At 45.7% G+C, this 24709-nt stretch overlaps 1 pseudogene and 1 gene segment (V, D, J or C); both read left to right on the top strand.

Annotated features, from left to right (window-relative positions):
- Positions 1-23915, top strand: part of LOC136651391 (Ig mu chain C region secreted form-like) — a 112843-nt gene extending 88928 nt beyond the window's left edge. The window contains 5 exon segments of the C gene segment in view: positions 5997-6051; positions 18618-18932; positions 20191-20523; positions 22127-22468; positions 23282-23915. Of these exon segments, the coding sequence occupies positions 5997-6051; positions 18618-18932; positions 20191-20523; positions 22127-22468; positions 23282-23673 (1437 nt within the window).
- On the top strand, positions 19039-19158 carry LOC136654797 (5S ribosomal RNA; annotated as a pseudogene).
- Positions 23916-24709: the final 794 nt, after the last annotated feature.

Below are 24709 nucleotides of genomic sequence, written 5' to 3'. Positions count from 1 at the left end.
CATTTCTTCATTAGACCAACACAATATGGGCAGAATGCCCATATCCAGCTGGAATTGGGATTTTGTGCCAGGTTCCCAGTTAGAAATATCTCTGTGCTACTGGGAGCTTGACTACTGGGGACCAGGAACAAAGGTGACCGTCACTTCAGGTAATTATTTCTATTCCTCAAATGCTTTTAATTCCTTTAAATGACTCCCAGTTAAATTAGCACATGTGTCACCTCCTAAATTCTGGATAAACTAGATAAACTTCTGGATAAACTAGATAAAATTCTGGATAAACTAGTTAATCCCATGTTATTGTCCAAGGTTTAGAAGAATTAGGAGGCCGTTGGTGGATTTGCTCTCTTTCAAGATTAGCAAGGACAAATGCCACATTTAAAGGGGAATAGAACTCTGTGGATTTTATAGACTAATACTTGCAAATTCACAACCTGTTTGCACTAGAGTAGGCCTATACATGTCTATGGGGCTGTGCAGGAATGACTGGGGTGTGGCTAGTTGCTTAACTCGGTGAAAATCTGAGAATTTCATTTTATTTGTGAGAACAGAAGTTCTGATCAATCAAATAATTATATAGGGTTATACAATTAACAGATGCTATTATAAAATTTGAGCAAAAATCCAAAGTTTAAGCAGATACATGTGAGTAAGTTCTCCAAACATCATTAGGACTTCTTCATAAGGTTTTTTTTTTTTTTTTAATTGCAATCAAAAAATGTGGGAATTCATTTTGTCTTGAAAGTCCTCTTGTTCCCTGTAAAAACTATAGCTCGGCTTTTTGTATGTCACTGAAAAGAGATTTTGCCAGTGTGTAACTGGGGCTTCGACTATTGGGGCCCTGGGACCCCAGTGACCGTCACTTCAGGTAAAAAATAAAACTCTCTTGAATTTTTTATTTGTAAAGATCAGGCTTAACCTATTTTTCCAATTTTATTTTCTGCCTTCTTTAAATGTTGAAGAAAATCTGTTTCCTTCCTATGAAACACAAAGTGTCAAGGGGACACTGTTTATTCTTTGACTGTTGTGTACCAGAAACCTCTGTTATATAGTTGCAGTAAAGCCAGACTGCAATTTTATGCGCATTTTCCTGGGAGTAAGCCCCACTGAACACAATGAGAAGTACTTCTGAGTAGACAGGCATAGGATTGCATTATAAGTACTACCCAGTTTTGTAGTAGTAAAGATCCCTTAAATATTTCTAACAAGGATTTGTAGCAGAAGGTTAAATAGTGTGGTATTATGGCTACTTTGACTATTGGGGGCAAGGAACCTCAGTGAACATCAAAAGATGCCGATGTCTCTACATTGGTGGTCTTAATACTGAATACTAATATGATAGAACAGAACTATCCAGTTTTTGTTCCTGTGGCATGGGCAAAGTAATCAGTGTGACTACTACGCTGCTTTCGATTACTGGGGCCAAGGAACCACAGTGATTGTCAGTCCAGGTAAAGATTTTCTCTCTCTTTTTCCACTCCATGTTCCAAACCTCTAGACCTGTTCACAAAATGATCAGATATTCCCGAACAACTTGGCCATGTTTGAAAAATTTCTTAAAAGTTTGATGGTAGGGTTAGACTTTTTCATTTCTCTTTGATATGGCAAGGAGAAGTGTAGGCTTAATTTTAAGAGATGAAAGGTGTAATTGTGTGCATGAGAGACCATGTAGAATAGAAGAACGGAAAGAGACCTGTTCTCTGGGCTATTTTGTTCTGAGGCCACTATGTTTTTAGACATCGAAGATAGGAGTTAACATCACTGTGACTACTATGATTTCGACGTCTGGGGTCCAGGAACAATGGTCACAGTGACCAGCGGTAAGTCGAGTGTGCTTCATTCGGTTTATCTAATGTTTTTCTTTTACATTTTGGGTGAATTTTCTGTCATTTTTTGGGAAGTAGTCATGAGATAACCTGTGGCCTGTTAGCTCCAAAGCATCTCTTTCAATCACTTTTCTCAGTCTAGTTACTCAAGACCAATCATTGTCTCCAAAGAAGACAACATGAAGTCTAAAATCAATGTCAGGTTGCCATCCATTACACACTTACTTGAAATAAGTCCCATGTAACTCAGTGGGGCTTACTTCTGAGTAGACATGCAGAGGCTTCTACTGTGAATTATACATCAGTCCACTTAAATTGATTTTTGTTTGGCACATAGAACTAAATTTAGGATTTGCAGGGTCTGGAACTCTGAAATGAGGAATATCCAGAGTTTTGGTGGTTGCAAAGGATAGAAGTATTCCTTGTTAGGTTTTTGTGCATGGTATAGAAAGGATTGATGCAGTGTGACAACTTCTACTACTGGGGTCAAGGAACAATGGTCACAGTCACTTCAGGTATGATTTTAATTCCTTTTAAGCCTGCTGGTTTTTAACAGAGTGATTTTAGGTGCTTTTTCCTCCTATTTTGAAGTCTTTGAAAAGTTTAACAATCTTGGCATTTATATTAGCGTCTGTGTTTGGGAATTGAGGGTGGGTTGCAGTATTACTTCAGAGAAACATGATTCAGTTAAATGGGACTGTTTCAGAATAACTGGGATGACCTGTTGTTGGAGACAAAGGCTGCCATCATAATGCACACTGATCCATTAATCCATTATATTCTGGAAAGTATTTTTGTTATGTCTTAAGATATCTGTGCCATGTGAAATGCAATTGTAGGATTGTTTGGAGACAGTGGCGGCTAAGGGCTGCCTTTGATATTCCTTTGCACAAACACCTAAATCTCAGAATCTGGACAGCCTAGCCACAGTTGTGCAAAGATCAGAAATCCACGTTCTTCTAATCAGTGTGAAGTGAACCCTAAGAATTTTGTGTAATTCCATAATTGGCAAAAGCAATCAAAATAACATTTTTAAAAAGGTCACCCTGGGAAGTGAGAAGACAGATCAGGAAGATTATTTGAGAGCAAAAAAGGGGGGTGGGTGTGTGAGTCCATTTCTTCATTAGACCAACACAATATGGGCAGAATGCCCATATCCAGCTGGAATTGGGATTTTGTGCCAGGTTCCCAGTTAGAAATATCTCTGTGCTACTGGGAGCTTGACTACTGGGGACCAGGAACAAAGGTGACCGTCACTTCGGGTAATTATTTCTATTCCTCAAATGCTGTAGTTATGACTCACAGTTAAATTAGCACATGTGATCCTTTCTGTGTCACCTCCTAAATTCTGGATTTGCTCTCTTTCAAGATTAGCAAGGATAAATACCACATTTAAAGGGGAATAGAACTCTTTGTGGATTTTATAGACTAATACTTGCAAATTCACAACCTGTTTGCACTAGAGTAGGCCTATTCATGTCTATGGGGCTGTGCAGGAATGACTGGGGTGTGGCTAGTTGCTTAACTCAGTGAAAATCTGAGGATTTCATTTTATTTGTGAGAACAGAAGTTCTGGTCAATCAAATAATTATATAGGGTTATACAATTAACAGATGCTATTATAAAATTTGAGCAAAAATCCATAGTTCAAGCAGATACATGTGAGTAAGTTCTCCAAACATCATTAGGACTTCTTCATAAGTTTTTTTTTTTTTTTAATTGCAATCAAAAAATGTGGGAATTCGTTTTGTCTTGAAAGTCCTCTTGTTCCCTGTAAAAACTGTAGCTCGGCTTTTTGTATGTCACTGAAAAGAGATTTTGCCAGTGTGTCACTGGCGCTTCGACTATTGGGGCCCTGGGACCCCAGTGACCGTCACTTCAGGTAAAAAATAAAACTCCCTTGAATTTTTTATATGTAAAGATCAGGCTTAACCTATTTTTCCAATTTTAATTTCTGTCTTCTTTAAATGTTGAAGAAAATCTGTTTCCTTCCTAGGAAACACAAAGTGTCAAGGTGACACTGTTTATTCTTTGACTGTTGTGTACCAGAAACCTCTGTTATATAGTTGGAGTAAAGCCAGACTGCAATTTTATGCGCATTTTATGCAATTTTATGCGCAGTTTTATGCGCATTTTCCTGGGAATAAGCCCCACTGAACACAATGAGAAGTACTTCTGAGTAGACAGGCATAGGATTGCATTACAAGTACTACCCAGTTTTGTAGTAGTAAAGATCCGTTAACTATTTCTAACAAGGATTTGTAGCAGAAGGTTAAATAGTGTGGTATTATGGCTACTTCGACTATTGGGGGCAAGGAACCTCAGTGACCATCAAAAGACGCCGATGTCTCCACACTGGTGGTCTTAATACTGAATACTAATATGATAGAACAGAACTATCCAGTTTTTGTTCCAGTGGCATGGGCAAAGTAATCAGTGTGACTACAATGCTTTCGATTACTGGGGCCAAGGAACCACAGTGATCGTCAGTCCAGGTAAAGATTTTCTCTCTCTTTTTCCGCTCCATGTTCCAAACCTCTTGACCTGTTCACAAAATGATCAGATATTCCCGAACAACTTGGCCACGTTTGAAAAATTTCTTAAAAGTTTGATGGTAGGGTTAGACTTTTTCATTTCTCTTTGATATGGCAAGGAGAAGTGTAGGCTTAATTTTAAGAGATGAAAGGTGTAATTGTGTGCATGAGAGACCATGTAGAATAGAAGGACGGAAAGAGACCTTTTCTCTGGGCTGTTTTGTTCTGAGGCCACTATGTTTTTAGACATCGAAGATAGGAGTTAACACCACTGTGACTACTATGCTTTCGACGTCTGGGGTGCAGGAACAATGGTCACAGTGACCAGCGGTAAGTCGAGTGTGCTTCATTCGGTTTATCTAATGTTTTTCTTTTACATTTTGGGTGAATTTTCTGTCATTTTTTGGGAAGTAGTCATGAGATAACCTGTGGCCTGTTAGCTCCAAAGCATCTCTTTCAATCACTTTTCTCAGTCTAGTTACTCAAGACCAATCATTGTCTCCAAAGAAGACAACATGAAGTCTAAAATCAATGTCAGGTTGCCATCCATTACACACTTACTTGAAATAAGTCCCATGTAACTCAGTGGGGCTTACTTCTGAGTAGACGCGCAGAGGCTTCTACTGTGAATTATATATCAGTCCAGTTAAATTGATTTTTGTTTGGCACATAGAACTAAATTTAGGATTTGCAGGGTCTGGAACTCTGAAATGAGGAATATCCAGAGTTTTGGTGGTTGCAAAGGTTAGAAGTATTCCTTGTTAGGTTTTTGTGCATGGTATAGTTAGGATTGATGCAGTGTGACTACTTCGACTACTGGGGTCAAGGAACAATGGTCACAGTCACTTCAGGTATGATTTTAATTCCTTTTAAGCCTGCTGGTTTTTAACAGAGTGATTTTAGGTGCTTTTTCCTCCTATTTTGAAGTCTTTGAAAAGTTTAACAATCTTGGCATTTATATTAGCGTCTGTGTTTGGGAACTGAGGGTGGGTTGCAGTATTACTTCAGAGAAACATGATTCAGTTAAATGGGACTGTTTCAGAATAACTGGGATGACCAGTTGTTGGAGACAAAGGCTGCCATCCTAATACACACTGACCTGGGAGTAAGTCCCATTGAACTCAGTGAGGCTTACTTCTGAGTAGACATGTGCAGAATTGGGCTGAAAGCGCTGGACTGGATAGATCTTCAGTCTGATTCAGAAAAGCCCAGTGACTGAAGTCGCCCAAAATGCAAGCTCAAACAGTTTCACTTAGAATTTATTTAGAACTTATTAGAATATAATTTAATTTATGTAGAATATGTGTGCGCAGAGGGTTGCAATTTAAAGTAGTCTGAGATTTTCTTTTCTACCCAACGTCTCAAAAATCTTAAAGTGCAAAGACAGTTTGTTTTAAGAGCCAATCCTATGCATGTCTACTCAGAAGTAAGCCCCATTATAGTCAATGGGCCTTACTCCCAGGTAAGTGTGGATAGGATTGGACCTTAGAGTCTTATTCTGTACCTGGATGTGCCACTAAATTTCATGGGATTTACTCCCAAGTAAATATCCATGGGATGTATTTACTCCCAATGACTTAATACATTTTTTGAGCAGACAAGGTTCTTGTTGCATGTCTCCATAAATATATTCCAGTGTGATAACTGGTTTGACTACTGGGGATCTGGCACCATGGTCACCGTTACATCAGGTAAAAAAAAATCCTCTTTTTAATATATCCAGTTGGAAGGATTTTCCTTGTTTTTATTGATTACTTAAGGCAACTTTTTTGAATTCACCAAGGAGTGTTTCATGGGCATTTGTGAGAACTGAACTTTATACTGCAATCCTGTATATACTTTCCTGAGAGTATGTCCCATTGAATTCAATGAGATTTACTTCTGAGTAAAAATGCATAAGATAGTTCTGTTTGTCTCCCACATAGTTCATAAACCAGGGACCAAAATTTCTCTGTGATTTTCCTTTCTGAAGTGCCTTAATTGGGCAAAAATTGCATTTAAATTCACTGGGGGTTGAAATAAGGGACTCGCCTACCCTAATATCTCCGCGGTTTCTTTATAAAGTCCTGTCCTTAGTGATTTTACAGTATTAAATATTGTGTCATTAGACATTGCGTATGAATTAGGCTACAGGGGGCCAGGGGAGCCTGGGCTTCGTAACTTTAGGTAAATCAATGTCTTCCAAGTCAAACGAATTTCATTCAATGTTGATTTCTCCAACCTTTAAAGCAGTTTTGAGATCTTTCTGAATTGCAAGATGACATTTTTTCATAAAATATATATTTATGTCTCTTCTTTGTGGATCAAAAGTTCAAACACAGAACTAGAACTGCATTTTTGTGACATCCACAGTTTAGAAAATATAAATCAATCTGACCACCATTGATATGTATTTCTCAGTTCAAAGTAATTCTTTCTAGTTCATTCATCCTTTAATTCTATCATTTGTGGTTTATCTATCCCTTGGTGTATCTGGATATTTATTTTATCCATCCATTTCATGTTTGGCAATTCACTGGTAGAGTAACAGCCCAGTCCTATCCAAGCTTTCCTGGGAGTAAGCCCCACTGACTCTAATGGGACTTACTTCTGAGTAGACATGCATAGGATTGGGCTCTAACTCTGTTATGTGGTTAAAGCAAAATCAACAGAGTCCTGTGACACCTTAAAGAACAACAAAGTTCTATGGAATGAGCTTTCATAAGCAAGACACTACATCACCAGATTAATGAAAACTTTAAATGAATTAGGTGAAGTACGATGTATGTTACATGAAAGCTCAAACCTCAATAAATATGGTGTCACTGAATTATTTCTTTCTCAGGATCTTTCCTTTCTTCTTTCTGACCTAAAGTCCCTTTCTTCATACCGGTCTGGTAGGCACTTGCTCATTTTTCTCAAAAGAGAAGAAAATGCACTTTTTACATGTTCAGAGGTACAATCCCCTTTCTTGTGCATTCTGGGACTGATTAAGGTTCTTGGGGGACTCTCGGCTGAGTAGTATTTCCATAGGGAAGAATAATCTTGTACTTAATGGCACAATAAGTTAATAGCTAATTAATATGCATAGAATCTAAAATGGCTAAAGCAATTAATGAAAGATTTTTCAAAAGCGATTTTTCTCTTTTCGTAAACCTAAAATGGAGGCTAAGAAAGCAGGAACGTTTAAGGGGAATTGAGGGAGCAGGTGGCTACAGATTCATTTCTCGGTTTCAGTTTATTTTAAGACTCCAAGTTCCGTTTCATTACTTCTGCAGCATGTACAACGTCTTTGCATGAGTGGAAATAGCCCTGTCTGTTTCGAAAACAACAAATTAACACCTGCCTTTATAAGATTTTTGGTTTCCCCCCCCCCCCAAAATAACCCAGATTTATCATGTTTTTGACTTAGGAAAGAAAAAAAAAATAGTCTTTGTTTCTCTTAGCAATTGACACTGAAGTTCCAGAGGTTTGTGCATGTTTTTTTTTTTTTCTTCTTCATCTAGATATTATACATTTAAACGATATATTTAAGAAAGAAGGTTTGATTATGTCTCTAGCAGGACTTTTAACATGCTTTTTAACCTTTTTTATTACAGTTTAGAACTAATGATTATTAACTAATGTTAATGGTTATTATCCATGTGGAACCAATTGAACATTTCAAAATACAGTTCAAGAAGTATTTTATTATATTGCAGTATAATAATAATGTGTGTGGGGTCTTGCTATTTCCTGTTTTTGCTAATAAGAAAGCATAATTTCAAAGATAGAATAAATTTGTGGTGGCAAATATTAATTTATTATTGATTTTCTTTGAATAATTCTTAAGTTTTGTAAGTTTTGGAGACGGACAAGGTCCTTTATTGTTCATTTTTAGTATGCTTCATTTTATTCTTCATCCTATGAGGCTGGGACTTTAGGACATTTTATCTTTCTGGAGTACTTTCAAACTTGCAGTTTGATTGATTGATTTAGATAAGTAGTAGATTTGGAATCTGATGGAATGAAATGAATTATTTTCAGTTCTTTGACTGAGTATCAAGTAGGTTCAGGAATTAGTTTATAATGCGGATTGGAAACAGATTTGCTTGCTTTGTTCCTGGGTGATTAATTTCTTTTCCAGTCAATTAGCTATAAATTAACATTTTCATGTTTAGCTGACAGTGTTTTTCATTCTGAATGAGAGAAATATTAATGCTGTTCAATCATGTAGCCGTCATTCTCGATATTATGATAGGTGTCTTGTGATTTAGAATCAATACCCATCTTCCCCCATCTCACTTAATAACCATGGCAACAGGGATGCCCTCAGCATCCCAGGGATTCAGCACATCTCAGGGTGGCAAGCAGACACCGGCCCCAAACAGCTAAATAATAGATCCGGTGTGGCTAGATGGTGAACCAGACCTCCTAGGATCCCTGAAGCTTTGCAAAAAGGAAGACTGCTATTTGACACTCCTTTGGGGAGGCAGAGTGGAAGTATTCCTGTTGCCTGTTGCCTGATGCTGTTACCAGACAAGCCTCCCAGACTGATAGCAGCTTTAGATTTATACCCATTGTAGCCGCAGCAAGGGCAATTAACTACAGCTTCAGTGGGGGATAGCAAGACGAGTACAACCGGCGCTTCGCTATAGAGACAGTCACTGAGAACCCAGGAGCTTTTGCTGTGTGAAAGCCTTTCCTATAGATAGCAGTGATCGCTCAAGAGGGTGGGGGAACCACTCTCCCCTGAACCAGCTATGAAGGAACTGGGTGGCTGCCAGCTGTGGCTTTGGGGTGGTGGGGGATGCTTCTGGTGTCCCCTAGCTTCTCCAAAGCTTGGCTGAAAGCCACAAAGGCCTTTAAGATGAATAGCAGCTTTAGCTGAGGTGTGTAGGAGAACCACTATCTCAGAGAACTCTGATAAAGAACTAGAGAACAGCTGGGGGCTCCCTGCTGTGACCTTAGGGTGTTGAGAGAAGGTCCTTGCTCCCCTAGCTTGTTGACAGCCCATCGCTCAGGCAAGAGCCAGACATGACTTTTTGCGTACCGGCAGCTATAGCAGGGGCAGCTGGGAGAACCACTGGGTCTCCGAAGCCCAGCACGGAGCTAGGGGGGGAGGACTATAAGGCTGCTGGCTGTGGTTTTCAGGTGCTGAGGGAAGCTCTGGGCTCTGCTAGCTTGCCCAAAGCCTCCTGCTCCGTTCGGAGCAATGCAAGACTTTCTTATAGCTGGTACCTATAGCAAGAGTAGGTGGGGGAAGCACTGGGTCTCCAAAGCCTGGCATTGAAGTAGGGAGAAACCGGGTGGCTTTGGGGCTACGGAGGAACCGGGTGGCTGCTAGCTGCGGTTTTCAGATGATGGGGGCAGCTCTGGGCTCCCCTAGCTTGTTGCAAGCCTGCTGCTCAGTTGGGAGCCAGGTAAGCCTTTCTGATGGTAGCCATAGCTGGTGAGGGTGGGGAAACCTCAGTGTCTCCGAAGCCCAGCACTGAGCGAGGGAGGAACTGGGTGGCTGCCGGCAGTGGCCTTGGGGTGCTGAGAGAAGATTTGACTTCCTCTAGCTTGCCCAAAGCCCACCGCTTGGTTGGAAGCCATTCAAGCCTTCCTGATCACTGGTATCTATAGCTGGGGAGGGTGGGGGAACCACTGCGTCTCTAAAGCCCTGCGGTGAGCTAGGGAGGAACCATGTGGCTCCCAGCATTGCCTCTGGGGTGCTGAGGGAAGCTCCGGGCTCCCCAAGCTTGTCCCAAAGCCCTGCACAGTTGGGAGCCATGCAAGCTGGTAGCTATAGCTGGGAAGGCTGAGGAAACCTCTGTTTCTTCGAAGCCCAGCACTGAGCTAAGGAGGAACTGGGTGGCTTTGAGGTGCTGATGGAAGCTCTGAGATCTCCTAGCTTGACCAAGGCTTAGTTGGGAGCAATCCTTTCTGATTCCTGGTAGGTATAGCTAAAGCGGGTAAGGGAACCTCTGTGTCTCCGAAGCCCAGCACTGAGCTAGGGAGGAACTGGGTGGCTGCTGGCAGTGGCTTTGGGTGCTGAGGGAAGCTTTGGCTTCCTCTAGCTTCCCGAAAGCCCACCGCTCAGTTGGGAGCCATTCAAGGCTTTCTAATTACTGGTATCTATAGCTGGGGAGGGTGGGGAACCACTGTGTCTCTAAAGCCCTGCAGTGAGCTAGGGAGGAACCATGTGGCTCCCAGCATTGCCTCTGGGGTGCTGAGGGAAGCTCCGGGCTCCCCAAGCTTGTCCCAAAGCCCTGCACAGTTGGGAGCCATGCAAGCTGGTAGCTATAGCTGGGAAGGCTGAGGAAACCTCTGTTTCTTCGAAGCCCAGCACTGAGCTAAGGAGGAACTGGGTGGCTTTGAGGTGCTGATGGAAGCTCTGAGATCTCCTAGCTTGACCAAGGCTTAGTTGGGAGCAATCCTTTCTGATTCCTGGTATGTATAGCTAAAGCGGGTAAGGGAACCTCTGTGTCTCCGAAGCCCAGCACTGAGCTAGGGAGGAACTGGGTGGCTGCTGGCAGTGGCTTTGGGTGCTGAGGGAAGCTTTGGCTTCCTCTAGCTTCCCGAAAGCCCACCGCTCAGTTGGGAGCCATTCAAGGCTTTCTAATTACTGGTATCTATAGCTGGGGAGGGTGGGGAACCACTGTGTCTCTAAAGCCCTGCAGTGAGCTAGGGAGGAACCATGTGGCTCCCAGCATTGCCTCTGGGGTGCTGAGGGAAGCTCCGGGCTCCCCAAGCTTGTCCCAAAGCCCTGCACAGTTGGGAGCCATGCAAGCTGGTAGCTATAGCTGGGAAGGCTGAGGAAACCTCTGTTTCTTCGAAGCCCAGCACTGAGCTAAGGAGGAACTGGGTGGCTTTGAGGTGCTGATGGAAGCTCTGAGATCTCCTAGCTTGACCAAGGCTTAGTTGGGAGCAATCCTTTCTGATTCCTGGTAGGTATAGCTAAAGCGGGTAAGGGAACCTCTGTGTCTCCGAAGCCCAGCACTGAGCTAGGGAGGAACTGGGTGGCTGCTGGCAGTGGCTTTGGGTGCTGAGGGAAGCTTTGGCTTCCTCTAGCTTCCCGAAAGCCCACCGCTCAGTTGGGAGCCATTCAAGGCTTTCTAATTACTGGTATCTATAGCTGGGGAGGGTGGGGAACCACTGTGTCTCTAAAGCCCTGCAGTGAGCTAGGGAGGAACCATGTGGCTCCCAGCATTGCCTCTGGGGTGCTGAGGGAAGCTCCGGGCTCCCCAAGCTTGTCCCAAAGCCCTGCACAGTTGGGAGCCATGCAAGCTGGTAGCTATAGCTGGGAAGGCTGAGGAAACCTCTGTTTCTTCGAAGCCCAGCACTGAGCTAAGGAGGAACTGGGTGGCTTTGAGGTGCTGATGGAAGCTCTGAGATCTCCTAGCTTGACCAAGGCTTAGTTGGGAGCAATCCTTTCTGATTCCTGGTATGTATAGCTAAAGCGGGTAAGGGAACCTCTGTGTCTCCGAAGCCCAGCACTGAGCTAGGGAGGAACTGGGTGGCTGCTGGCAGTGGCTTTGGGTGCTGAGGGAAGCTTTGGCTTCCTCTAGCTTCCCGAAAGCCCACCGCTCAGTTGGGAGCCATTCAAGGCTTTCTAATTACTGGTATCTATAGCTGGGGAGGGTGGGGAACCACTGTGTCTCTAAAGCCCTGCAGTGAGCTAGGGAGGAACCATGTGGCTCCCAGCATTGCCTCTGGGGTGCTGAGGGAAGCTCCGGGCTCCCCAAGCTTGCCCCAAAGCCCTGCACAGTTGGGAGCCATGCAAGCTGGTAGCTATAGCTGGGAAGGCTGAGGAAACCTCTGTTTCTTCGAAGCCCAGCACTCAGCTAGGGAGGAACTGGGTGGCTTTGAGGTGCTGATGGAAGCTCTGAGCTTCCAAGGCTTAGTTGGGAACAATCCTTTCTGATTCCTGGTAGGTATAGCTAAAGCGGGTGAGGGAACCTCTGTGTCTCCGAAGCCCAGCACTGAGCGAGGGAGGAACTGGGTGGCTGCCGGCAGTGGCTTTGGGGTGCTGAGGGAAGCTTTGGCTTCCTCTAGCTTGCCCAAAGCCCACTACTTGCTTGGGAGCCTTTTAGATTACTGGTATCTATAGCTGGGGCGGGTGGAGGAACCACTGCATCTCTAAAGCCCTGCAGTGAGCTAGGGAGGAACCATGTGGCTCCCAGCATTGCCTCTGGGGTGCTGAGGGAAGCTTTGGGCTCCCCAAGCTTGCCCCAAACCCCTGCATAGTTGGGAGCCAGGCAAGCGTTTCTTATTACTGGTAGCTACAGCTGGGAAGGCTGGGGGAGCCTCTGTAGCTTCGAAGCCCTGCACTGAGCTAGGAAGGAACTGGGTGGCTGCCGGCAGTGGCTTTGAGGTGCTGATGGAAGTTCTGAGCTCTCCTAACTTGACCAAAGCTTAGTTGGGAGCAATAGCATCCTGTCTGATTCCTGGTAGGTATAGCTAAAGTGGGTGAGGGAACCTCTGTGTCTCCAAAACCCAGCACTGAGCTAGGGAGGAATGCATGGCTGCTGACTGTGGTTTGCAGGTGTTGAGGGAAGCTCTGGGCTCCCCTAGCTTGTCGAAAGCTCACAGCTTGGTTGGGAACCAGGCCAGCATTTCTGATTGCTGTCAGCTGAACCCCTGCATCTTTGAAGCCTTGTACAGAGCTAGGGAGGAGCTGTGTGGCTTCTGGCAGTAACTTTGGGGTGCTAAGGAAAGCTCCAGGCTCCCCTAGCTTGCCCAAAGCCCCCTGCTCAGTTGGGAGCTTTGGAGACCTTTCTGATTACCGGTAGCTATAGCTGGTACAGGTGGGGAAGCTCTATGTCTCCAAAACTGTGCTACAAAGGAACTGGGTGGCTGCTGCCTGTAGTTTTGAGGCATTGAGGAAAGCTCCGGGCTCCCCTAGCTTGTCGCAAGCCTGCCGCTCAGTAGGGAGCCAGGTAAGCCTTTCTGATTGCTGCTAGCTACAGCTGGGGTGGGTGGGGGAGCTGAAGCCTTTTACCGAGCTATGGAGGAGTAGCCTGGCTCCTGGCAGTAAATTTGGGGTGCTGAGGGGGTGCTGAGGCAAGTTTTGGCTTCCTCTAACTTGCCCAAAGCCCACCGCTCGGCTGGGAGCCATTCAAGCCTTTCTGATTACTGGTAGCTATAGCTCGGGCGGGTGGGAGAACCAATGTATCTCTGAAGCCCTGCAATGAACTAGGGAGGAAGTGTGTGGATCCCAGCAGTGGCTCTGGGGTACTGAAGGCAGCTCTAGGCTCCCCAGGCTTGCCCAAAGCCCCCTGCTCAGTTGGGAGCTTTGGAGACCTTTCTGTTTACTGGTAGCTATAGCTGGCCAGGCTGGGGGAACCTCTTTGTCTTCAAAACCCTGCACCGAGCTAGGAAGGAACCTGGTGGCTTCTGGCTGTATCTTTGGGGTGCTGAGGGAAGTTCTGGTCTCCCCTAGCTTTCCCAAAGCCCCTTGGGGGACTTGTAAGCTTTTCAGACTACTAGCTGGGGCAGGTGGAGAAATTCTGTGTCTCCGAAGCCCTGCGCCGAGGTAGGGAAGAACCATGTGGCTCCCAGGAATGGCTTTGGAGTTCTGAAGGAAGCTCCAGGCTCCCTGGCCCAAAGCACCCTGCTTGTTTGAGAGCCATGCATGTCTTACCGATTACTGGAAGCTATAGCTAGGGCTGGTGGGGAAAACTCGGGGATCTGAAGCCTTGCACCAAGCTACAGAGGAGCTCGGGGGCTGATGTGTGTAGTTCTGAGGCACTGAGGAAAGCTCTGGGCTCCCCTAGCTTGTTGAAAGCTTACTGCTTAGTTGGGAGCCATAGCTAGAGAAGGTGGAGGAACCTCTTCATCTTTGAAGCCTTGTACAGAGCTAGGGAGAAGCAGCATGGCTCCTGGCAGTGACTTTGGGGTGCTGAGGGAACCTCAGGGCTCCCCTAGCTTGCCCAAAGTCCCCTGCTCAGTTGGGAGCTTTGGAGACCTTTCTGATTACTGGTAGCTATAGCTGGTGCAGGTGGGGAAGCTCTGTGTTTCCAAAGCCCTTCACTGAGCTGGGGAGCCATTCAAGCCTTTTGAATTACTGGTAGCCATAGCTAAGGCGGGTGGGAGACCCAATGTATTTCTGAAGCACTGCAAGGAGCTAGGCAGGAACTGCATGGATCCCAGCAATGGCTCTGGGGTGCTGAAGGCAGCTCCGGGCTCCCCAGGCTTGCCCCAAACCCCTGCTTAGTTGGGAGCCATCCAAGCTTTTCTGCTTACTGGTTGCTATAGCTGGGCAGGTTGCGGGAACCTTTGTGTCTTCAAAACCCTGTGCCAAGCTAAGAAGGAACTTGGTTTATTCAGGCTGTGTCTTTGGAGTGCTGAGGGAAGCTCTGGTCTCCCCTAGCTTTTCCAAAGCCACCTGCTCAGTTGGGAGCCTTGTAAGCCTTTCAGTTTACTCGCTGGAGCAGGTGGGGGAAGCTCTGTGTCTCCAAAGCCCGCAGTGAGCTAGGGAGCAACCGTGAGGTTCGTGAGACTGGCTTTGGGGTTCTGAAGGAAGCTCCGGGCTCCCCTAGCCCAAAGCACCCGGCTTCGTTGAGAGCCGTGCATGTCTTTCTGATTACTGATAACTATAGCTGGGGCGGTGAGCTACAGAGGAACTGGGTGGCTGCTGCCTATAGTTTTGAGGCATGGAGGAAAGCTCCAGTCTTGTGACAAGACCCCTAGCTTGTCACAAGCCTGCTGCTCGGCTGGGAGCCAGACAAGTCTTTTTAATTGCTCGGGTGGGTGGAGGAACCTCTGCATCTTTGAAGCCTTGTACTGAGCTATGGAGAAGGAGCGTGGCTCCTGGCAGTAACTTTGGGGTACTGAGGAAACCTCCTGACTCCCCAAGCTTGCCCAAAGCCCCCTGCTTGCTTGGAGACCTTTCTGATTACTGGCAGCTATAGCTGGTGCGGGTGGGAAACTTTGTGTCCCTGAAGTCCTGCGCAGAGCTAGTGAGGAACTGGGTGGCTGCTGGCTGTGGCTTTGGGGTGCTGAGGGAAGCTTTGGCTTCCCCTAGTTTGCCCAAAGCCCCCCGCTTGGTTCAAGCTTTTCAGATTGCTTGTAGCTGTAGCTGAGGTGGGTGGTAGAACCTCTGTGTCTCTGAAGTCTTGCACTGAGCTGCCTGTCTCAGGACAGTGGATTTGGGGTGCTGATGGAAGCTTTGGCTTCCCCTAGTTTGCCCAAACCCCCTGCTTTGTTGGGAGCCATGCCAGCCTTTCCGATCACTGGTAGCTACAGTTGGGGTAGGAGGGAGAACCTCCGTCTCACTGAAGCTCTGTACTGAGCTAGGGAGCAACTGGGTCACTGCCTGCTATGGTTTTCAGCATTTGAGGGGAGCTCCAGTTACCCCTGGCTTGTTGAAAGCCTGCAGCTTGGCTGGGAGCCATGGGAGGCTTTCTGCTTACCGGTAGCTATAGATGGGGCGAGTGGGGGAACCTCCAGCCTCCAAAGTCCTGCACTGAGCTACAGAGGAACTAGGTGACTGCTGGCTGTAGTTTTCAGGTGTTGTGGGAAGCTCCAGGCTCCCTTAGCTTTCCCATAGCCCCTTCACGATTGGGAGCCTTTCTGCTTACCGATAGGTATAGCTCGGTTGGGTTTGGGAACCTCTGTGTCTCGGAAACCCTGCGCTGAACTAGGGAGGAACTTTGTGGCTCCCGGCAGTGGCTTTGTGGTTCTGAAGGAAGCTCCAGGCACCCCTAGCTAACTGAAAGGCTGTATCTTGGTTCGGAGCCATGCAAGCCTTTGCGATTAATGGCAACTTAGAGCTGGGGGTGGGTGGGGGGGGGGACCAGTGAATCTCTGAAGCTTGGCACACTGAGCTAGGGAGGACCTGGGTAGCTGTGGCAATGGGTTTAGGGTGCCGAGAAAAGCTCTGTGCTCCTCTAGCTTCTTCAAAGCCTGCTTTGCAGTAGGGAGCCTGTTTGGTTAATGGCAGCTATTGCTGGGGTTGGTGAGAGAACTGCCATCTCACCAACGTCCAGAACCGAGGTAGAGAAGAACTGCCAGCTATGCTTTTGAGGTGGCGAGGGAAGCTTCTGGTACCCTCTTAGCCTCTCTAAGTGCTGGGAATCTTGAACGCTTTCCAATTTGATCGCAGCCCTGCTGAGGCAGGTGGAAGACCCAACATCTTGCCATACCTCAGTACTGAGCTACAGAACTCCCTGCGAGGACTTTGGAGTAGCAAAAGGATCTTTGGGCTCTTCAGGGTTGTTCAAACCCATGGCTCAGCTGGGAGCCATGCAGGCGTTTCTCACTGGTGGCAGCCATAACTGGGTGGTACAATGATGAGCTGGTAGCTACAGCTGGGGTGGTTGGAGGAACCTCTGTGTCTTTGAAGCCTTGTACTGAGCTAGGGAGGAGCAGTGTGGCTTCTGGCAGTGACCTTGGAGTGCTGAGGGAAGCTCCAGTCTCCCCTAGCTTGCCCAAAGTCCCCTGCTCCGCTGGGAGCCTTGGAGACCTTTCCAATTACTGGTAGCTATGGCTGGTGCAGGTGGGGAAACTGTCTCTCAAGCCCCTCAATGAGCTAGGAAGGAACTGGGTGACTGTGGGTTGTGGCTTTGCAGTGCTGGGGGCTTCCCCCAGCTTGCCCAAAGCCCACTGCTCGGCTGGGAGTCATTCGAACCTTTCTGATGTCCGGTAGCTATAGCTGGGGTGGGTGGGGAGAAATTCTGGGATCCAAAGCCCTACAGTGAGCTATGGAGGAACTGGGTGGCTGCTGCTTGTAGTTTTCAAGTGTTGAGGGAAGCTCCAGGCTTGGTGAAAGCCTGCTGTTGGTTGGGAGCTATGGGGGGCCTTTTTGCTTACCTTTCTGCTTACATGCATGTGGGTTGTTAGTGCTTCTATGCGTCTCACAGTGACGGCACTTTTGGAAGGACTCCAGCAGGGAGGCACTGCCTCACCTGCCTCCCCACTACTGTTGAGCTGAATGTTGGGAGGTTACATTTCCTTTTCACACCATCTCCTTACAGTTGGTTCCAGGCTCCCTCCTGTAGTTGGGCCTTTAGCTGCAGCTTGATGTATAAGCACTAATGGTAATGTTTCTGGCAAGTCTACCTGGGTACTTGATGGTCCTGATGGTTTTTGCTGATGAACAGAGGATGGAATTCCTGTAGGACCTTTTCTACCTTATATCAACACAGAGGAAGCTGCAAGAGGTTCAGGTCTCTGTGACCCTGTTGTAGACCTGTTCCAGCTCTGTCTAGAAAACTTGGATTCCCCATGACTTTTTTAAAAAAATCAATTTTTAATCTTCACATGGGGGACTGAATTGTCTTTCAAGTTCTCCTATATTCTCAGATCATCATAGTGTTGGAGGTAGAGTCCCAACTCCTGTGCATGAGAATGTGAAAAGTTTCCCTAGATATGTCTGTCCTGCATAATGTGTGAATTCATCTCCAGCTATCAATGATCTCACAAACACACAAGTCCAGGGGAAAAAGCAAAACATCAGTTGAATGGATCTCTGGTCACCTCTGACAATGAGGCCTATTAAGTCTTTGTGATAACCAAATCTTCAAGCAGTGTTTCTGCACCAAACATGCGAGTGCTTCCTTGGGGAATTTCAATGGTGTTTGCTAATGTCAGAAAACTTACTGGAAACACAATGAAAAGTGCCTCTTGATGGTTTTAAGGGCTTTTACATCTTTTCCTTGATAGCAGAAAAATACAGACACAGTTAAGGAGTCTTTGTGCTCTCATAAAGAGAGCTTGATGGAAGGTGATGGCCTTTGAGGAGCCTCTGAAGGTTGCTGAGATGTGCTCACATCTGGCTGGGTGTTTACAAAAGAGTCTGAATTCTGTAAGGGTTTGCCTGGCAGATCCTGTTCTGGGATGTGTGGGTGTCGTGCAACAACGAGAGGAAGTCTTAATGATTTGTCTCTGGCAGAAGAGACAACATGTATGTCTGCATGAATGCATGTGTTCACTCAACATTTACATCAGTATCTCACAAAATTCTTCACTCCTGTTTACTGCATCTCAATTGGTCCACGTTCAAAATGGTGCCATTTCAGAGGAACAGACAGTGGACAAGTAGTTTCTAAGCATGTTGGAATAAAGCCATTACACTGAACACACTGCTGGGGTCCTATTTGCTGCGGCCACACATGACAATATCTAGCACCATCATGTCGGACAACTATGCAACAGTAAAAGCACTACCTACTCAACTCAGGGAAAATAGGTATATCTGAATGTTTGACCAACTTTATCTTTCTTCCCCAACGAAGCAAGAGTTCCTCGATCCCAGCTGAACATTTAACACCTTCCACAAACCCGCCATCCTTTTGTTTTTCTTCCTTCTCAGCTTCCGCAACTGCCCCAACTCTTTTCCCCCTCATTCCACCTTCCGGGAGCAACTCAGACAATGGCGAGATCACCGTTGGGTGCCTGGCCAAGGATTTCATGCCCAGCACTATCACTTTCTCCTGGAACGATCAGAATAATCAAACGATCGATACGGCCAAGGTCTTGTCATTCCCTCCTCTTGACAACACTGCTGGGATTTCCACCACGTCCTCCCAGGCGGCCGTCTCTTACTCCGACTGGCAGACTTACTCTCCATTCTTCTGCAAGGCCGACCACCCTGCTGGAAACAAAGTGACCCGCGTTGTCCGTCAGGGTAAGTGAATTCAATGTCTGTCTTTTGTCCAAGCAGGTGATGGGGTTTCAGATATTCACAGCAAATAGAATCAGAAATCATAGGCTGTTATCCTAGGCTGCAGTGGCATAACAGCAACTGTTACCCTGCACATGCCCGATCTCGTCTGATCTTGGAAGCTAAGCAGGGTCAGGCCTGGTTAGTACTTGGATGGGAGACCACCTGGGAATACCGGGTGCTGTAGGCTTCTACCATAGTCTTTCGAGACTGAAGGTTGCCAACCATCTCCCTATATTGAACACTATCTCCCAATCTTGTCTGATCTCGGAAGCTAAGCAGGGTCAGGCCTGGTTAGTACTTGGATGGGAGACCGCCTGGGAATACCCGGTGCTGTAGGCTTATCCCATAGTCTTTCGAGACTGAAGGTTGCCAACCAGTGGTGTAGCAACAGGAGGGGTGGCGCAGTGAGTACCCCAGGCACCTCAAAGTGCTGTGTAAGCAGCCCCTCCCATCAGCTGGTGGAGCCATTCCAGGCAGCAACAGCACTGCGCAGGCACTCTTGCACCTCTGCATTGCCATTGCTCCCAGAATGGCTCTGATGGCAAGCAGAGGGGCCACTTACACGGCACATCGAGGCACCTGCAGGACTTGCCCTGCCACCCCTCCTGGAGCGATGCCACTGAGAGACTGTGGCTATCTCCTCCAGCGGTGTCTGCCTATAAGCATGCTACAAAAAGACTAATTAATTTCTGAAGCGCTCCATCTCTTCATCTCCATAGCCCAGTGGAAAAATTGTAGCAGTTAGTACTGAACGTTAACCTACATACAACAAGAAGTAAATTTCTTTAAAAGAGAAAGAATCAGATTCAGATATGATAGAAGCCACATCCTCTGTCCTGCAAGCCTGGCTGCTAATAAGAGGCATTGGTACATGTTCTGGCATGCGCTTACTCTGCGGCATGTAAAATATGCTCAGTGATATTCTTCTTTTATTTCTTCTGAGGCTGAGCCCGGCTTTGGGTACCGAACTTTCCTCGGCCGTGGCTCAAATGAAGCCCTGCCGCCCGTTGATTCCAACATACGTGAACATTTTCCTCCAAAAGCGGTCACACACAAACTGCTAGAGAGCAAATCTCCTGTGTGAGATGAAGAAAATAGGTTCTTAGGCACAGTTTAGACCTCTCCACCCACACATGGCTTCTGTTTCTGCATTCAATTTTTTTTCCCTTTACATTGACAGAATCACCCACATTAACTTTCCTTCAATTATCTTTTCCAGTTGTACCTATTCCACTTGAACCTGAGATGATTATCCGTGCACCCCCCCTCGTCGCGTTCGAAACCAGCAGCTACCTAAATTCCACAATCATCTGCCATGTGGATTACCTGCCCACGGACAAAATCACACTCCAGTGGCTGAAGGAGGGACAAGTGCTCGACTCTGGTTTCACCACCAGCAACCCAGTCTCACAAAGCGGCAGTGGATACAGCATCACAAGTGAACTCGTAGTTCTGAAGTCTGAATGGGTCACCAACAAGGAATTCACTTGCGAAGTGAAAAGCGGAGAGGCCAACCTGACACAGACCGTCAACCTACACTCTTTTTGTAAACGTAAGTTAAAATATTCCTTCAGAGCAGCGGTTTTCAACCATTTTCGCAGCACACAGACCTCTATGGTCTTCTCTATGGTCTTCACCTCTTATGATGTCACCTCCAGCTTTTGGGAGACTCTTCCGGATTCTGTGGCTCTGCTGGCGGAGGAAGAGGGACAGACTCTTGCCCTAGCAAATGAACCCCAGAATCCGGAAAAGATTTTTAATGATTTTCTACCGCTGTGCGCTCCAAACTCTTGTGGCACACTTGGGGACCTTTCGCGGCACACCAATTGAAAATCAGAGCATCCGGGAAATTGGTTTGTTCTAAGTGACCAAATGAGCTTTTTCTTTAGGGCCTGATCCAGCAAAAACTTCTCAATACAACCTTTTTCTTTTCTTTTTTTAATGGCAGCATTAGCACCTGCCAGGATGCCTCTGAGGTGGGGTCAACAACAGCTTAAAGGTTGTACGGGGTATAAATTCATCCATATCTGGCACCCTGCGCCCACACTCAGGGCGAACTCTGGTACCAGATCCAAAAAGAATCTGGGGAAGGAAAGGAAAATTCTCCTGATTCAGAGTTGCTTGTAAACGTTTGCAATTTATATTCTCCTAATTTGATATGATTTAAAAAAAAATAGATATTTCAGTCATGGATGCTGTATGATTTGGGGGTTTTATAGAAGCATTATCAAAAAGTATGACTGGAAAGTTCATGCTTAATGATATTGCCTTAAAACACATCAATAAGTCCATCCACAAGTCCACTTAAATCTTCTCCTTTTTTTTTTTTTTTAAGTTCCTAAGGCTGCAATCCTAGCCACACTTTCCTGGGAGTAAGCCCCATTGAATGCAATGGAACTTACTTCTGAGTAGACATGCTTAGGATTGCACTGTACGTCATAGTATGCATTAATTAATGAAGGATGGTGTATAAATTTGTACAACAAACATTTTAATGTCAAAAGCAAAAGCTGAAAAATCGAAAGGTCCAAATCTGAAATTATTGCAATTATCAAATTGTACAAAATGTTATTGCCGCTCCAATTATGTTGTTTAGGGCTCAGTTCTAACCAAATATCCAGGGCTGATGCAGCCATGCCAATGGGGTGTGTGCTGCATCCTGTAGTGGGTGGGGAGCAGTCATGGTGGCCTCCTCAAAGTAAAGGAACTTTCCCTCTTACTTCAGGGCTGCATTGCATTTCATTAGATTTACATTTAACAGATACAGAAAAAAGATATTGCTCAAAAAATAGAGAAGTAGCATGGGGACATGCTGAACAATCTATCCTAGTCATCATAGCCAAACAGAGAACCTGCTTCCCTAAGAGGTTCAGAAACCTGAGCTTTGTGAGGTCTCCAAGGGAAGAGAGTTCTCTAGTTATGGAACAGCTACAAAGAGCTCTTTCCTACAAGCTGTTATTTCCTGAACACGATGCACAGATGATTTTTGAGATTGTGGTTGGCCAAAGGGAAAGGCATTCATAAGTGTGCTGGGTACTTAAAGCAGATACAAGGCATTTGGAGAATTACGTGATAGGAGAGATTAAAAAATTGCCAAATATGTTGTTTTCTGATTCACGAACAGTGCTCTCAATGTTCTTTTAATTGCTCTTCAGGTACTGACTGTGAGACGAAAGTTCAGGTAGAAACCATCCCACCATCCTTTGCCGATATGTACCAGACCAAGTCAGCCAAACTGACCTGCAGAGTCTCCAATATACCCTACGGTACAGATCTGAAGCCACTGAACATCTCCTGGACACAAGGATCTGACAGGAAACCACTGGAGACCACAATTGGAATTCCCAAAGAACAGGGAAATGACATGCTGTTTGTTGACGCCACGGCAACTGTGTGCATGGAGGAGTGGTACGACAGCCAGGACACATTCAACTGCAAAGCTGCTTTTCCAGGCCTGCTCCCTCAACCTGAAGACAAACCCCTGAAGAAGCCTCATGGTAGGTGCCTAGTTTATATCATCCTATAAAGTGATTAGGCATCCCTCAGTGCCACTGGTTTTAGCATCTCTCAAAATCTGGAAGAGTGCTCAGAACTGCTTTGGGATGCCCTCAGAAAAATTTAGCCCTGCCCAAATTGGAAGCATTTTTGTATGGGAGTGGGGTTCTTCAAAATTCTTTTGACAAACCCAATGATCTCTTCAATAGCTGCTGGAACCATGCAGCTCCTGCTATGATATCCATTTGAGCACTGCTCTCCTTCCTACACTTTATTTTGAGAGATTCTTGGGACCATGATGGGACTTTAAAGATGGACAAAACTGTGAGACCAAGGCCTTCCTGCATCCAAATCAGGCACACTCTGTTTTTCAGCCATTCCTTGTGAGCTAGCACAGGTTGGCAAAACCACTGGTCACAACACACAGCTCACTAAATGAATGAAGAATCTCCAGCATAAAAACTATACACTATTACAATCAAAGGCAGTGATTTTTAGGTGAGCACCGTCTTCTGTCCCTTAGGGAGACAGTATATAATCACAACACTCAGTAAAAGTGAGGGCGGCTTCTGGTTGGCTAGAAGGCGACTCCTTTAAAATTCTGACCTAGTCAGTTTTCTTGTCTCATCAGTCTAACCAATTGACCTAATTGAAGAGCATCCACTATACTGTCCTGTGTCCTTCTGCCTCTCAATGCCTACATACCAGTAGGTCACCATTTAACTGGAATCTTAAGAAATAAAGCACACAAGGATTCGGAATTATAAGGAATGTACATTTGACATTCTCTTCCCTTTCTCCTTCTCACCATCCAGGTGGCACCCATTATCCTCCACTTGTCTACGTCCTTCCCCCATCTAATGAAGAACTAGCTTTGCATGAAAAAGCCACCCTCCCTTGCCTGATAAAAGGTTTCTACCCCAATGACTTCTTTGTGCAATGGCTCCGGAATGACGAGCCGGTGAGCCCTGACGAGTATTACACCAGCAAAGCCACGATGGAGTCCAAGACACCCGAGAAGTACTTTGCCTTCAGCATGTTGAACATCAATGAGCAGGATTGGAATGCTGGAGACAGGTTTACTTGTGTGGTGGGACACGAGGAGTTGCCCCTCCAGATGACTCAGAAGACTGTAGACAAGAACACGGGTAAACCAACCAATGTCAACGTCTCCCTTGTGCTCTCCGACACCAACACTTGCTACTAACCAGTGTCATGATTTCTCCTGAACAACCTCTGTCTCCGTCCCCGTCCCCCACTGCCACCAGTATCTCTCCCTTGTTGTGTCTCCTTTTGTTTCATTATCAGCTCTTCAGGGGAAAGGAGGGGTAATGGTGGATCTCTAAAAGATGTGCCCTAAATGTTAATTCATTCATTGGCCACATCTTTTTGAAGAAAATGATAGTTTGCAATAAAGTATGTTTTGTTTTTTTTCAAAACAAAGAAAAACGATCTGGCTTCCTGTGAGAAATGGTGGTGTGAGTGTAAATAATTTTCAAACATACAAGTAGGGACTGAGGCATCCAACTCTCCATTTGGATTTAGTGGGAAATACAACTTTCTTGAAAATTGCAAACACAATATCTTTCCAACTCTGAACTGGCATTTTCAAAGGATGCTAAAAGCATTAGATGAGCCATGCTCCAGTGTGCAGAGTGTTTGCACTTCAAAGAGTGGTATTGACATTCTTCTACCATCCTTGCACATTCATTGTTTTTTATCTTGTGGCTTCTTGCGCTCTTTCTTCCCTTTCTCTCTCTGTCTCTCATCTCCTACCACATAAGTGTCCCAAGAGTCTCTGTTCTAACTGGTCCCACTCTGGAATCTGAGAAAGAGAAAAGCCATGTGGGAAGCTAGAATGCATCAGTTCTGGTTGTTTTCTAATTCCAGCAACATAGTTTAAGCTAGGAGTCATCCAAAGGTATTCTAAAATCAACTTCCCTATTACAATAAAGAGGACTTGCAGGGGCTGAGAACATGAAAGGCCCATTGCATCTCTTTTAAAAGTCTTATATGAGATTACACCGCACCACAAAGAAGTTCTGAGTTGTGAGATTCTGTGAGAATCTGAAACACATTCAGAAATTATGTACATGGTGCATAATATCGTCCACAGCACATCTTTCACCGGTAACATACCAATGTATAAAGAAATATGGCTTTGTTGTGTTTCATGCATGCACAACAACTAGAGGTCTTTAGCTTTGTCTCAGCTAACATCTGGGTTTATCTTTGGACAAATC

This window comes from Tiliqua scincoides, chromosome 5 (genome assembly GCF_035046505.1).
Source record: "Tiliqua scincoides isolate rTilSci1 chromosome 5, rTilSci1.hap2, whole genome shotgun sequence".
In the NCBI taxonomy this organism is placed as follows: domain Eukaryota; kingdom Metazoa; phylum Chordata; class Lepidosauria; order Squamata; family Scincidae; genus Tiliqua; species Tiliqua scincoides.
This window is presented reverse-complemented; position numbering and strand designations above follow the sequence as displayed.